The sequence below is a fragment of the Corythoichthys intestinalis genome, chromosome 9 (genome assembly GCF_030265065.1).
Source record: "Corythoichthys intestinalis isolate RoL2023-P3 chromosome 9, ASM3026506v1, whole genome shotgun sequence".
Taxonomy (NCBI): domain Eukaryota; kingdom Metazoa; phylum Chordata; class Actinopteri; order Syngnathiformes; family Syngnathidae; genus Corythoichthys; species Corythoichthys intestinalis.
In genome coordinates this window covers 55,617,800-55,634,219 of record NC_080403.1, presented here as the reverse complement: position 1 = coordinate 55,634,219, position 16,420 = coordinate 55,617,800, and the positions used below count along the sequence as shown (strand labels likewise).

Sequence of the window (16,420 nt, the reverse complement as noted above, 5' to 3'; positions counted from 1 at the left end):
CCTGTATGTGGGTGTGCAGCGCTTGCCCAAGTTGCGTGCGCTGCACGTGCAGTTGCAGCAAGCTGTAGATGTCGGCGTTCTTGGTGGCTTCGTGAAGGACTCTGAGGGCCGTCGCCGGGTTGGGGCCCGGACGCACGAACTGAACGTCCTGATACTTGCACGTGATGAACTCCTTTCGCTCCGTCCTACGGTGATGCACATTGACTACCTTCGCCGAACAGTGGCGAAAGCGCGGCGAAATACCGACATGTGGCTGTGTTGCGACGGCTTCATGGAAGGACTGAGCAGGTTGGCTTCCAGGATCTCGTTGAAACCGCTGTTTCCTACGTTCCGGGCCAGCTGCGGAACGACCGTTAAGTCAATAGCCGCCATTGACGGCGATATTGGACGTCTATTGCCGTCAATGGCACTGAAACGTGAGCATTCACCAGCAGGTCCGAAGTTCCGAGGCTGTCCAGGCTGAGCGAGTGGATCCTGGAGATGTGGACGCCCATCTCGCGGTGCACACCGGAGCACTCGATGCAGGTCAGGATGCCCAAGTTGGTGGACACCCAACCGGGGTCTGCAGGGAACAAATATATAACCCAAATGCTTATAAGGAACCAGCAGAGGGAGACGTTTCCAACAAAACCAATTTTATACAGCGGAAAGTCTTTGAACATTTAGGGCAAAGATTACGGTGCACCTAAAGGGACATTGACAGAAATAAAATTAATTTAAGAATTAAATGGTATATATTAGCATTATACAGCATTTAAGCTAGAGAGGACTTTAAAGTTAGCCAATTGCAGTAAACATTTTGAGCTAGAGGACTTTTGCTATGCAAGTTAGCCAGTTTCTGTAAACTTTAGCATGATAGAGCATTTAAGCTAGCGGACTTTTGCTATGCAAGTTAGCCAATTGTTGCAAATATTAGCATTATATAGCATTTAAGCTTGCGGACTTTTGCTATGCAAGTTAGCCAATTGTTGTAAAGATTAGCATTATATAGCATTTAGGCTAGCAGACTTTTGCTATGCAAATTAGCCAATTTCTGTAAACATTAGTATGATAGAGCATTTGAGCTAGCGGACTTTTGCTATGCAAGTTAGCCAATTGTTGTAAATATTAGCCTTACATAGCATTTAAGATAGCAGACTTTTGCTCTGCAAGTTAGCCAATTGTTATAGACATTAGCGTTATATAGCATTTAGGCTAGAAGACCTTTGCTATGCAAGTTAGCCAATTGTAGTTAATTGTAGCATTATATAGCATTTAGGCTTGCAGACTTTTGCTATGCAAGTTAGCCAATTGTAGTAAACATTTTGAGCTAGCGGACTTTTGCTATCCAAGTTAGCCAATTTCTGTAAACATTAGCATGGTAGAGCATTTAAACTAGCGGACTTTTGCAATGCAAGTTAGCTAATTGTTGTAAATATTAACACTATATAGAAATTAAGCTAGCGGACTTTTGCTAACATGCAAATTATATAGCATTTAGGCTAGCAGACTTTTGCTATGCAAGTTAACCAATCGTTGTAGACATTCTCATTGTATAGCATTTAGGCTAGGAGACTTTTGCTATGCAAGTTAGCCAATTGTAGTAAACATTTTGAGCTAGCGGACTTTTTCTATGCAAGTTAGCCAATTGTTGTAAATTATAGCATTATATAGCAATTAAGCTAGCAGCCTTTTGCTATGCAAGTTAGCCAATTGTTGTAAACATTGGCATTATTTGGTATTTAAGCTAGTAGACTTTTGCTATGCAAGTCAACCATTTGTAGGAAACATTAGCATGATGTAGCATTTAAGCTAGCAGACTTTTGCTATGCAAGTTAGTCAATTGTAGTAAACATCAGCATTGTACAGCATTTAAGGTCGCTGACTTTTGCTATGCTAGTTAGCCAGTGTTGTAAACATTAGCATGATATAGCATATAAGATAGCGGCCTTTTGCTATGCAAGTTAGCCATTTGTTGTAAACATTAGCATGACATAGCATTTAAGCTAGCGGACTTTTGCTATGCAAATTAGCCAGTATTGTAAACATTAGCATGATAGCGACCTTTTGCTATGCAAGTTAGCCATTTGTTGTAAACATTAGCATGACATAGCATTTAAGCTAGCGGACTTTTGCTATGCAAATTAGCCAATTATTGTAAACATTAGCATGATATAGCATTTGGGCTAGCGGACTTTTGCTATGCAACATCTAGTGTGCACCAGACGGCTTAAATTTATTTTATTTCTGTTGTTCTTTAGGGGCTCTGTAAAAAGATGGAGTATGTAAGTTTTAAAATCAATATAGAAAGATTAAACTGTGGTGACCCTTGATTATATAACATAATTCACCCACGGAACTTGTGTGTGCATTTGGCCGAGCCCGTTACCGACTACGTCACAGTCACGTGACACAGACACTTAAGAGCCGCGCGCGTTCCGTCTGAGTAGAGTTCACAGAGAGCAGCAGAGTTACAGCGGCTAGACACAGCAATTCGAGCTAACAAGACTCATACCTCATACATTGCATACCGCTTCAAAACAACACTTTTTTGTAAAGGGTAATAATTTCTTTGTGTCTTGGGGTCACTTCCTGTTGGTTTTGGGGCATTTCTTGGTGACTACCTGTTCATATTGGGTCTTTTTCTAATTATGTGGGGGAATCTCGGGTCATTTCCTGTCTATACTGTATATTACAATATTTAGAGTTTGGAAATATGCTTTTCTTTTTGGTTTTGTTTTGTTTACTGACCGGGAGCGCCGCAGTCGCAGCAGCGGTTGTTCCCGGGCATGCGTCGGATGTCCTGGGCAATGGCGTGGGTCAGATCCTCCACGCTGCTCTCGGTGCCGCCTTTCCGGACGCCGTCCAACGCCGCCGTCAGCGCTTCCTGTTTGCTGTTGCTCAGTACCGAGATCCAGCTGACAAAACGGAGCCGCTCATAGTCAGGTATGAGATTCGTCGGACACCGTCGACGGCGAGAGACGTCACTTACGCGAGACACTCAGCTTCGTCTTCAGCCAGGAAGTGATACGTGCGATTATCTGATAGACAAAATTTGCATGATCACTGATAAATTCAAAGGATCTATCCAAAACGCTACTTGTTCTAAAATTTTCATTTATACATCCGAAAAATCAGGACGCTAAAGGGCACAAAATTGCTCAACACGCGGTTCGCCCAAAATTTGCCAAAAACATACCCATTCATTTCGTATGGCCCAAATTTCCTATTGATTTCCAATGGCTCTATTCACCATTCATTTCAATAGCACAACAACTTCCATTCACTCCTATTTATTTCTAAGCCAAGTGACCCGATATGCCCCAAATTCAACAGTAAGTGACCCCGTATGTACAGAAATTGACCTTGGAATGCCTCAAAATCAATAGAAGGTGACCCTGAAATGTCTCAAAATCAACAGGAAGTGAACATGGAATGGTAGTGACCCAATATGAACATGAAGTGACCCAGAAATGACCCCCAGCAGGTACCCCAATATCTACAGGAAGTCAGAGGTGCCTCGAAATCAACAGGAAATGGCCCAATAGGAACAGGAAGTGACCCTGAAATGCCCGCAAATCAACAGAAAGTGGCCCAATATGAAAGGAAGTGACCCAGAAATGCCCCCAAATCAACAGGAAGTGACCCTGACATGCCCCAAAGTCAATAGGAAGTGACCCAATATGTACAGGAAGTGAACCCGAAATGCCCCCAAATCAACAGGAAGTCAGAGATGCCTTGAAATCAACAGGAAATGGCCTAGTATGAACAGGAAGTGACCCAGAAATGCACCCAAATCAACAGGAAGTGAACCCGCGATGCCCACAATTCACTATTCATCTATCCATCTACAGGACTCCTTATCGTTCGATCGCTGTCAATGGCGGCCAAAGACCATGTGTGTTTGCGTCGTACGAGAGATGAGGTCGAAGCACTTCTTGTCCTCCACGCTGGGTTTGACTTGGCAGGTGAGTAAGTTGAGTCTGGTGGGGGTTTTGTTGGGCTGTGAAACAAAAAAAAATAAAAGCTATTAACATCAACTTAGATTTTCTACTCCAAGGTGCATCTGGACAACTCACCGTCGCGTGCGCGATGGTCAGGTAGCAGTTGTGAACCCAGCATTTCCGCTTCTGCCACATTTTTCTTAACCTGAAATGACAACGAATTTGGAGCTAAACGATTGACTGACTGCAAAAATTGGCTGTTGATTCATTGACCTTTCGCAAACTCCGCCTCCCAAACGGCAATGGACCAATCATACAGTGGGGCAAATAAGTATTTAGTCAACCATTAATTGTGCAAGTTCTCCCACTTGAAAATATTCGAGAGGCTGTAATTGTCAACATGCGTAAACCTCAACCATGAGAGACAGAATGTGGGGAAAAAAATCAGAAAATCACATAGTTTGATTTTTAAAGAATTTATTTGCAAATCATGGTGAAAAATAAGTATTTGGTCAATACCAAAAGTTCATCTCAATACTTTGTTATGTACCCTTTGTTGGCAATAACGGAGGCCAAACGTTTTCTGGAACTCTTCACAAGCTTTTCACACACTGTTGCTGGTATTTTGGCCCATTCCTCCATGCAGATCTCCTCTAGAGCAGTGATGTTTTGGGGCTGTCGTTGGGCAATATGGACGTTCAACTCCCTCTGCAGATTTTCTACGGGGTTGAGACCTGGAGACTGGCGAGTCCACTCCAGGACCTTGAAATGCTTCTTACGAAGCCACTCCTTTGTTGCCCCGGCTGTGTGTTTGGGATCATTGTCATGCTGAAAGACCCAGCCACGTCTCATCTTCAATGCCCTTGCTGACGGAAGGAGAATTTCACTCCAAATCTCTTGATACATGGCCCCATTCATTCTTTCCTTTACACAGATCAGTCGTGCTGGTCCCTTTGCAGAAAAACAGCCCCAAAGCATGATGTTTCCACCCCCATGTTCTTCGGATGCAATTGAGTATTCTTTCTCCTCCAAACACGAGAACCTGTGTTCCTACCAAAAAGTTGTATTTTGGTTTCATCTGACCATAACACATTCTCCCAGTCCTCTTCTGGAACATCCAAATGCTCTCGAATCGTAGATGGGCCTGGACGTGTACTGGCTTCAGCAGGTGGACACATCTGGCAGTGCAAGATTTGAGTCCCTGGTGGCGCATTATGTTACTGATAGTAGCCTTTGTTACTGTGGTCCCAACTCTCTTTAGGTCATTTACTAGGTCCCCCCGTGTGGTTCTGGGATTTCTGCTCACCGTTCTTGTTATCATTTTGACGCCACGGGGTAAGATCTTGCATGGAGCACCAGATTGAGGGAGATTATCAGTGGTCTTGTATGTCTTCCATTTTGTAAGAATTGCTCCCACAGTTGATTTCTTTACACCAAGCGTTTTACCTATTGCAGATTGAGTCTTCCCAGCCTGGTGCAGGTCTACAATTTTGTCTCTAATGTCCTTCAACAGCTCTTTGGTCTTGGCCATAGTGGAGTTTGGAGTGTGACTGACTGAGGTTGTGGACAGGTGTCTTCTGTACTGATAATGAGTTAAAAGAGGTGCCAGTAATACAGGTAATACGAGTGGGGCCTCGTTAGACCTCGTTAGAAGAAGTTAGACCTCTTTGACAGCCAGAAATCTTGCTTGTTTTTAGGTGACCAAATACTTTTTTTTCACTCTAATTTGGAAATAAATTCTTTTAAAATCAAACAATGAGATTTTCTGTTGTTTTTTTTTTTCCACATTCTGTCTCTCATGGTTGAGGTATACCCATGTTGACAATTACAGGCCTCTCTAATCTTTTCAAGTAGGAAAACTTGCACGATTGGTGGTTGACTAAATACTTATTTGCCCCACTGTATAGCTCCCAGTTAAATGGATTCAAAAGAATCAAGCATACAGAGGTGTTCTCTTAAGGTAAGATGAAGCTAACGCCAGAGGCTAACTACAAAATTCCTGGAGAAACTGCAATGTTAGCTTTGCTTTGGCAGGTAAAACCCTTCCTGTTGATTTTGGGGCATTTTAGTATCACTTCCCATTGTCGTTGGGTAACTTCCCGATGTTTTGGGGCATTTCAGGGTCACTTCCTGTTTATATTGGGTCACGTCCTGTGGATTTGAGAGCATTTCATGGTCACGTCCTGTTGGTATCAGGTCAAGTTGGAAATCATTAGGAGTGAACATGAAAGTTTTTGTGTTCTTGAAATTGAATGGCTAATTGGCCCAACGGAAATCAACTGGACACAATTTGGCCATTAGAAATGAATGGGTATGTTTTTGGCGAATTTTGGCCGAACCATACATTTTCAGCAAAAACTGAAAAGAACGTTTGTGCCCCTTCGAGGGACTTTTGCGAAAGGTCAATTGTGGCAGCAGTTCTTATTACCCATCACTCTTCTTGTAAAGGAATCCGGTCCTTTCTGTTCCGTACTGTTTGTCTCCCAGCAGCTGATGCATGCTGTAAACCGGCTTTGCTAAACTGTCCTGATAGCGCACACGCATAAACACGTGTAAAAACACACGCACGCGAGTGTTCTGTATGTTCACGATCACGAGTGTGTTTGACCTGCTGGCTGTGCACAACGGGCCTGAGTTGATCTCTGAGGGAGACTAATTGACGTTTTTCTTCCTCCTGACGCTGCTTCACCTGACAAATGGAATTGCATCAAAAACCCGCCAGAAGTCAAATATATTCAGGGGGAGAATAATGTCATGAAAAGAGCATATCAAATCAATGAAATCAAACAGAAAAGAAAACAATGAAAATTCAAACACAATTTTAAATAAAAACGAAATGCAATATAATAAAACTCAAATAAAATGGAAAAAAAGTTCCGTTGAAAAATACATTCAGAAAAAAATGGAACAATAATGAAGATTCAAACAAAATTTTAAACTAATATTAATATACATACAAATATAGGGGGGAAATGCTATGAAATTTTAAAAAAGGCTAAAATAAAACAAAAATGAAAATTAAACTAAATAAATTAACAAAAATAAAATGGGGAAAAAATGAACAAAATACAAGGAAACACAACAAATTAATAAAAAATTTAAAATAAAATTTTTAAAAAATGTTCGGGGGAAAATTAGGAAGTAAGAAAAAAATGAAAATCAAAATAAATAAATCAATAAAAATTGGGGAAAAGAGCACAATAACAAAATATAAATAAACACTCAAAAATTTTGGGAAAAAAGAAAATGAAGACAAAATACAAAAAAGCGATAAAATAAAATTCAAATATAAAAATTAAATTGAATATAATTAAAAAAACAACATTAAATATAAAAGAAAATTCAGGGGGGGAATTATACAAAATTAAAAATAAAAATCGAAACAAACAAAAAAACAATTTTAAAGGATATATATTTAAATATAAAAATTAAATTGATACAAATAAAAAATTTTTTAAATACAACAAAGTAAATTTTACAAAATTATATCAAATTAATTAAATTAAATTCTAATGAAACAAAATATAAATTAAAATTAAAAAGAATATATATATATATATATATATATATATATATATATATATATATAATCAAAATAAATAAATAAATAAATAAAACCAAAATGGGGGGTGGGGGGAGAACACTGTAACAAGATATAAATAAACACAAAAAAAAAAATAAATAAAATTCAAATATAAAAATTAAATTGACACAAATATAATATAATTTGGAAAATTATTAGATATAACAAAGTGAATTTAGAGGGGGGAAATGATCCAAAACTAAAAATGTAATACAACAAAAATCAAAACTACAACAAAAACTAAATTAAAATTATAAAGAAGAAAATATATATTTAGAACTTAGAAAAATGAAACAAAATTCAAAGTAAAACAAACTCAATTGAAACCCTCCCCAAATATTTACAATAAGAAACAAATCAACTCAAATAAATAATAATTGAAGTCATACGGATGCAAGGACGCCGTTCAGCTCGTCCATGTATTGCTTCAGCCTTTGCGTGCTGGCCACGCACTCCTGCAGGAAACTGCATATGCAAACAAACAAACAAGGCGGCGTCAACATCCGTTTGGAACGTTGGCGGCACTTGACGAGCCGGCGTACTTATTGTGGCAGTGAAAGTGTTTGATGAGGTTGTGCAGCAGGTCCACTCCCCTCTTGCTCTTGATCTCGTTCACCTTGATCAGATACTGAAGCGCCAAAGTTGACTTTGGGAGGAAGACTGCCGGGCGTTTTTTGCCACACGCTTACCTCGCACATGCTGAGTTGGAAAGCCCGCCTCTCCTTCTCCAGCTCCTCGGCGATCTCGCCGCCGCTCACCTCATTCCTCACCATCCCGTACTGACGCGCCAGTTCTCGCTTCTCCTTCTCCACCTGCTTGCTGCACAGCAAAAAAACCCCGAGTCGCTTTCTACATTTCTAAAAAAGCCCCATTCATTTGAAATGGCAAAATTATGAAAATTTGAAAATATCAATGCTTTTCAATGTCAAAAAACTTTTTTTTTTTTTATCCAATTCACAAAATTGGACCAAAATCATTGGAATTTTCAAATTTCAATGGTTTGACAAAAATCATTGAAATTTTAAAAATTGGAAAGTTTTACAAATATCACTCAATAGTTCACATTTCATTTAGGGCTGTCAAAATTATCGCGTTAACGGGCGGTAATTAATTTTTTAAAATTAATCACGTTAAAATATTTGACGCAATTAACGCACATGCTCCGCTCAAACAGATTAAAATGACAGCACAGTGTAATGTCCACTTGTTACTTGTGTTTTTTGGAGTTTTGTCGCCCTCTGCTGGCGCTTGGGTGCGACTGATTTTATGGGCTTCAGCACCCATAAGCATTGTGTAATTATTGACATCAACAATGGCGGGCTACTAGTTTATTTTTTGATTGAAAATTTTACAAATTTTATTAAAACAAAAACATTAAGAGGGGTTTGTATATCAAATTTCTATAACATTTATCTTTTAAGAACTACACGTCTTTCTATCCATGGATCACTTTAACAGAATGTTAACAATGTTAATGCCATCTTGTTGATTTATTGTTATAATAAACAAATACAGTACTTATGGTCCGAATGTTGAATGTATATATCCGTCTTGTCTTATCTTTCCATTCCAACAATGATTTACAGAAAAATATGGCATATTTTAGAGATGGTTTGAATTGTGATTAATAACGATTAATTAATTTTTAAGCAGTAATTAACTCAATTAAAAATTTTAATAGTTTGACAGCCTTAATTTCAATATTTTTCAATGTACCAAAATAATTTCATATCCAATTCACAAAATTTGACAAAAATCATTGAAATGTTGAAATTTCAGTGTTTTTCAATTGTCAAAAACATATCTGATCCGAATCACAAATTTTGACAGAGATCATTGAAATTTCAAAATGTCAGTGTTTTTCAATGTTCAAAATAATTTTTTATCAAATTCACAAAATTGGACTAAAATCATTGAAATGCTCAAATTTCAATGGTTTGACAAAAATCATTGAAATTTTAAAAATTCAAAGGTTTTACAAAAATCACTCAAAAGTTCAAATTTCAATATTTTTCAATATGCCAAAAATAATTCCATATCCAATTCACAAAATTTGACAAAAATCAATAAAAAGTTCAAATTTCAATATTGTTCAATGTACCAATATAATTTCATATCCAAATCACAAACTTGGACCAAAATCATTGAAATGTTCAAATTTCAAGGGTTTGACAAAAATCATTGAAATGTTCAAATTTCAGTGTTCTTCAATTTTCAAAAACATATCTGTTCCAAATCACAAATTCATACAAAACTCATTGAAATTTCAATGTCAATGTTTTTCAATGTTTGTCAAATTCACAAAATTGGACCAAAATCATTGAAATGCTAAGGTTTCAATGGTTTGACAAAAATCATTGAAATTTTAAAAATTTTACAAAAATTCCTGAAAAGTTCAAACTTCAATTTTTCAATGTACCAAAATAATTTCAAATCCAATTCACAAAATTTGACAAAAATCATTGAAATATTCAAATTTCAGTGTATTTCAATTTTCAAAAACATTTCTGATCCTGATCACAAATTTTGACAAAATCATTGAAATTTGAAAACGTCAATGTTTTTCAATGTTCAAAAACAATTTTTATCCAATTCACAAAATTTGACAAAAATCTCTGAAAAGTTCGAATTTCAATATTTTTCAATGTACCAAAATAATTTCATATCCAATTTACAAAATTGGACAAAAATAATTGAAATTTAAAAAATTTAAAAATTTTACAGAAATCACTGAAAAGCTCAAATTTCAATGTTTTTCAATGTTCCAAATTAATTTCATATCCAAATCACAAACTTGGACCAAAATCATTGAAATGTTCAAATTTCAAGGGTTTGACAAAAATCATTGAAATGTTCAAATTTCAGTTTTTCCATTTTCAAAAACATATCTGATCCGAATCACAAATTTTGACAAAAAAAATCATTGAAATTTCAAAATGTCAATATTTTTCATTGTTCAAAATCAATTTTTTTTTATCAAATTCACAAAATTGGACCAAAATCCTTGAAATGTTCAAATTTTCATGGTTTGACAAAAATCGTTGAAATTTTAAAAATTCAAAGGTTTTAAAAAAAAAAGCACTGAAAAGTTCAAATTTCAATATTTTTCAATGTACCAAAATAATTTCATATTCACAAAATTTGACAAAAATCACTGAAATGTTTAAATTTAAGTGGTTTTCAATGTTCACTAAATTGTTTTTTCCAATGCACTAAAGGACAAAAATCATTTAAATTTGAAAATTCCAATGTTTTTCATGTTCAAAAACTTTTTATCCGATTAAAAAAAAATTGACAAAAATCATTGAAATGTTTAAATTTCAATGTTTTTACTTGTTCAAAAACCGCTGAAAAGTTCAAATTTCAATGTTTTTCAATGTTCCAAAATATGTTTTTATTCAATTCACAAAATTGGACCAAAATCATTTGAAATGTTGAAATTTCAATGGTTCAACAAAAATAATTGACATTTTAAAAAATTCAAGAATTTGTCAAACATCATTGAAATGTTCAAATTTCAATGTTTTTCAATGTTCAAAAAACCTTTTCTGTCCACTTCACAAAATTTGACAAAATCATTGAAATTTTTACATTTCATTGTTTCTCTGTGTTCAAAAACGTGTATATCCAATTCAAGAAATTTGGCAAATATCACTAAAATTTGAAAATATCAGTGTTTTTCCTTGTTCAAAAACATTTTTTTATCAAATTCACAAAATTTGCCAAAAATCATTGAAATTTCAGTGTTTTTCTATGTTAAAAAGCAACCTTAATGAAATTCACACAATTTGCCAAAAATCATTGAAATGTTCAAATTTCAGTGTTTCTCCATGTTCAAAAACATTTTATATCCAATTCACAAAATTTGACAAAAATCATTAAAATGTTCAAATTTCAGTGTTTGAAGTGAATGTGAAGTGGGGCAAACGGACAAACGAGTTGCGACGACGCCTCACTTACAATCTGCTCTCGTAGTCTCGCCACGCTCGATCGAAAGGCTTCTTCAGATCCTGCGCACAAAGCATAGCTTGTAACGGTGGCGCCCTCCGGTGGCAAATAAACAAACTAAAGTCATTCCTCACCCCCTTGACTTCACGTAGGTCTCCTTTTACTAGGGAGTCCAGGAAAAAGTTGATGTTGTGGAGCATGCTTTTCAACTACAAACACACACATACACCAAACAAATAATTGAAAACTGTGTTTTTGTTATAACTGGGACAACACTGATTGTGATGTTTGCTCCTTTTATAACTCTTTGGCTGCCATTGACGGTGATAAATATCCAATCTGTTTTGGGTGTAATGGATGGCAGCAGGAATTCAATTTCAAGACACCCAACGGAATTTAAAAAAATATAGATACTGTATATTGGACGTCGTGTATGTGGTTCAATACTTACTGATTGAGAAAGTGTTAATATTGTTTAAAAAAAAATAAAAAATTTTAGTATTGGGGAAAAAAAAGACTACAAAATTGAGTTAAAAAATATAACAAAAATGTGAAAAAAATAAATGAATAAAGATTACAAATATTGTAAAACTAAATACATAAAAAAAGAGTATACTGGATAGTAATATAGTATATATATTTTTTTTTTATATTGTCTGTGTCCCAAAAATAAAATATGTTAATATATTACAATAACTGTACAAAAACAAAAATCTTAATATTGCAAAAAATTCCTCAGTCTCAGCATTGGGAAAAATTGTAAATATTTACATTTCCTTTTTTTAAAAAATCTTCACGTGTAAAAATACTTAATATTTTAAAAATAATATTTATTATATATGTATATAATATACAGTACATAAGACTATACAATAAAACAATGATATAATAACATATATATATAACAATAATAGTATGATGATTTAGATAGTCGCTTATTCTCAATTAGTTAGTTGGAACATTTAATGCATTGCAAACTAAATTTTGGTGAAATCAAATACATATTCCCTCAAAAAACAGCTAAATGTACTTCTAAACTAAATAACGAATGCATAAACAAACATGTTAGCTCAAACAAAAACATACCTAATGTTGGTCTTGACAGGGAGCAGCTGGATTTAGCCATGTTAAACGAGTTATTCAAGTACAACAAACAACAATTGCCTAACTTACATAGCAAAAGTCCGATAGCTTAAATGCAATAAAGAAATGATGTATTTTTTTTACAATGCTCTTAACAAACGGTTAAAACACAAATTCCCACAAAAAACTGCTAAACATACTTCGAAACTAAATAACAACTGCATATAGCTCAATCAAAAACATACCTTATGTTGGTCTTAACAGGGAGCAGCTCGATTCAGCCATGTTAAACGAGTTATTCAAGTACAACAAAGAACAATTGTCTAACTTACAAAGCACAAGTCCGCCAGCTTAAATGCTATAGTAAAATGCAAACTTTTTTTTAGAATGCTCTTAACAAATGGATAACACACAAATTCCCACAAAAAACTGCTAAATACACCTACAAACTAAATTACGAATGCATTTAAAACATTACTGCAAACAAAAAGCTTATGTTGGTCTTAACAGGGAGCAGCTGGACTCAGCCGTGTGAAATTTATTATGTCATATTCACTGTTGCCAGTAGAGGGCAGTGTATCCACCCAAATCAAAATAACTAAATATAAACACTTTCAAAACAAACCTTGACAACGCCATTAGAATTAAAAGAAATCCTCGAATCAGCAAAATTTGATTCGAAGCTTTTTTCTAATCGAATTACTCGAGTTAATCGATTGATCATTGCAGCACTATATGATAATAATATAAGTCTTTATAATAGGAAAAACTGTACTGACTACGCCATTGACAGCAATGTCAAATTGCGCTCACCAGGTTGTTGATGGGCGAGACCAGCTCCTTGGAGAAGTCGGCCATGCGGCAGAAGGCGGAGCCCACCTCTGTCTCGCCACTAGAGTGGCAGTTGATGGACAGCTTCTCCATGGACAGGATGTACTGCTCCAGGTGGGACACGTGCTCTAAATTGACACGCGTCTTTAGTCGCGTCTCAACACGTACACGTACGAATACGTATACCTTGTCCAGACGCGTATTTGGCTTTGGCTGCTTTTTTCATCTTCTGCAGTAACAAACGGTCACTATCCAGAGCCTAAAACGATACACACCATCAGTTTTTGGATTGAATTTTATGAGCAAAATAATGTGGTGTGGTGTTGTGAGCAAGTTCCCATCTAGCGCCGCCCGGCTGCTGACTGGGCATTCCTGCAGCTTTGTCCTGGAACAATAGCACGACCAGCATGGCTTCTTAGTTTTTCTAACTCATCATCAATATATTGAATTCTCTCCTTTTTTGTTTTTCTGTTTTTTTTAACATCACTGGCTGCCTTTGACGATAATAGATGTTCCAGCCAGTTAGACTAAATATAAAATTCTATTTAAATATTATATGAAAATACATATTTTATTATATTAAATTATAACGGTAAATATTTAAATCCAAAAAATATATGTACATTGAAAAGATAAATAAAAATTAAATATTGAAATTATTATTATTTAAAAAGTGAGCGTTTTTTAAGTTAAGATGAACTTATATTTTTTATATATTTTTTTTCCCTTTTTTAAGTAAAAATAAATATAATTAATTCTTATTGAATATGCATTCTAATTATTTATTTATTTTTAATTCCAAAAGAATAAGAAATCATTTTTAATTTTTAAAAAAAGAAGGGAGAAAAATGGAGAAACATTGTTTTTTATTTTTGGATTTAATTTAAAAACAAACAAAACACTGTAAATCTATTTTATTTATTTTTCACTTAATTCATAGAGGAACTAATATATATCTTATATATTTTTTTGTCTATTTTTCAAATAAAAAAAATATACAATTCTTATTAAATATTCACTCTAATTATTTTTTTAATTCCAAAAGAATAAAAAAATAATTTTTAATTAAAAAAAAGGGTTGAGAAAAATTGATTGTTTATCATTTTGAATTTAATTAATAAGCAAAGGAAAACACTGTAAATAATATCTGTGTTTTATTTTTTTTTTCAATTAATTTATAGATGAAGTTATGTATTTTTAATATATTTTTTTCTTTTTTAAAAATAAGTATGGAATAAATTGTTATTAAATATTTATTCAAAATATTTTTTCAATTCCAAAAGAATAAAAATTTATTTTTAATTAAAAAAAGAAAAACTGATATTGTTTTTAATTTTTTTTTTGTTTAATTCAAAAACCAAGGAAAGTACTGTAAAAAATCTGTTTTATTTATTTTCTATTAATTTATAGATTAATTCATTTTTTTTCTTTTTTAAATAAAAATATAGAATTCTTATGAAATATTCATCAAATTTTCTTTTAATTCCAAAAGAATAAAAATTCATTTTTATTTTTTATTTTTTTAAAAGGAGAAAAATGTATTGTTTTTCATTTTTTGATGTACTTTAAAAACAAATGAAAACACTGTAAATAATCTTTGTGTTCTATTTATTTTTCAATTTTGTTAAAGAAAGAAAGACATGGCAAATATTCTCTGAATTTTAGACTCGGGAAATTTTGGATGCATTTACTGTAATTTTCGGGAAAAACTAAATCAATGCACGCGTTTGACTTTCGCCGGCCGGACAAAATAATGGGAGGTACCAGATCTGGCCCCCGGGGCCGCTAATTTGACACCACAACGGCCTGCCAAACAATAGCTGGTGACGTCAGAGGTTTGAAATATGTTGTCTCATAGCAACGGGAGGATACAACGTCAATGATGGTGGTGTAAATGTAAATGGGCGTGGGTTTGACCAAGACCGGGCCACTCCCGCATTTCACCCCCGGGATGAGTGACTCCGTGCCGGCAACGGAGCGACGGGGCTGACTGACCTCCTCCAGCAGGTGCACGGTATTCCGGCATCCGTTCATTTTGGAGGAGAAGGATGACGTGGTAGGCGAGCTCCAGTCCTCCAGAACCTCCTCCACGAACTCGGAGACGGACACGCACTGCTCCGGCATGACTTCGATTCGTCTCCCGGGGTCGAGCGACAAGACCCGGCGAAAGAGCGAGGAAGAGACGGGGAAGGAGAAGCCGCTTCAGACGGCGGCCCGCATTATCCACGGAGGGGCGTATCAATTCAAGTTTTTAATTATTGTGACTTGAAGAGCTTTTACAAGAAAAAATGTTTTTGTTTTTTTTTTTAGTTTAAAAAAAAAAAAAAACGGAAAAAATGATTTGTTGGTGTAACCGGCTGACAAAGAGCGGAGCAGCCGAAGCGGGCAAGCCGACGTCCGACACGCCTGAAGCGGCTTGGAGAGAGACAAACCGGCCGGCAGCTCGGTTCGGTTCGACGGCGGCGGTGATGAGGAGTCAAAACCCGACCCGGAACCAGATGACGTTTGGACTCACCGGGACTTTCGTTCACCTCATTGTGTTCTGTTTGTCTTTATTGTGCTTTTTTTTTTCAACGAGGATGTTCCGCCGCTGCTTTATGCGAGCCGCATGTGGACGCGCATGCGCAATCGGAGCAGGCACAACCTGTCTGCCTGCATTGGGAGGCGCCGTGAACGCAACATCAATTCAAATTGGTAGGAAAGTAGAAAAGTTGCCCCCCCCACCACCACCCAAAAAAATGAATGGGTGGAATATTAATAATAATATATTTTAAATGACAATTTCTAGAATATATATATATATATATATATTTTTTCTTTTAAGAATAAGGTCTATTGTGGTCTGTTGCCAATATTTGCACATAAACTGCGAATTAGAGAACATTAAGAATAAAAATCGACACGTTTAATGTTTTCTGTTTATTTTGCACTTTGTTAAGAGCTTCTTTTTAACTAAAAGAGCAAACATTACCTTTCAAATATATGATAGAATGATTAAAACAAAAACAAAAAAACGAGTTATGTACCAAACTTTCACTTGTGTGTACAGTTA

General features: G+C 35.3%; 1 protein-coding gene across 6 annotated transcripts in view; it reads right to left on the bottom strand.

The window, feature by feature from the left end:
- Positions 1-15,979, bottom strand: part of unm_sa1614 (un-named sa1614) — a 34,244-nt gene extending 18,265 nt beyond the window's left edge. For 4 of the 6 annotated variants that reach the window (XM_057846643.1, XM_057846645.1, XM_057846642.1 and 1 more), the window contains exons 1-16: positions 15,364-15,979; positions 13,555-13,627; positions 13,351-13,496; positions 11,467-11,663; positions 8,196-8,325; positions 8,049-8,134; positions 7,896-7,971; positions 6,532-6,612; positions 6,352-6,449; positions 4,059-4,128; positions 3,895-3,982; positions 2,972-3,020; positions 2,731-2,897; positions 429-562; positions 248-339; positions 2-185 (exon numbers count right to left, since the gene is read on the bottom strand). In XM_057846643.1, the coding sequence (XP_057702626.1) occupies positions 2-185; positions 248-339; positions 429-562; positions 2,731-2,897; positions 2,972-3,020; positions 3,895-3,982; positions 4,059-4,128; positions 6,352-6,449; positions 6,532-6,612; positions 7,896-7,971; positions 8,049-8,134; positions 8,196-8,325; positions 11,467-11,663; positions 13,351-13,496; positions 13,555-13,627; positions 15,364-15,492 (1,800 nt within the window). In that variant the 5' untranslated portion in view covers positions 15,493-15,979. The remainder of the gene's footprint in view (position 1; positions 186-247; positions 340-428; positions 563-2,730; positions 2,898-2,971; positions 3,021-3,894; positions 3,983-4,058; positions 4,129-6,351; positions 6,450-6,531; positions 6,613-7,895; positions 7,972-8,048; positions 8,135-8,195; positions 8,326-11,466; positions 11,664-13,350; positions 13,497-13,554; positions 13,628-15,363) is intronic. The other 2 variants (XM_057846647.1, XM_057846646.1) reach the window with 1 other exon arrangement.
- Between the last annotated feature and the right edge of the window lie 441 nt (positions 15,980-16,420).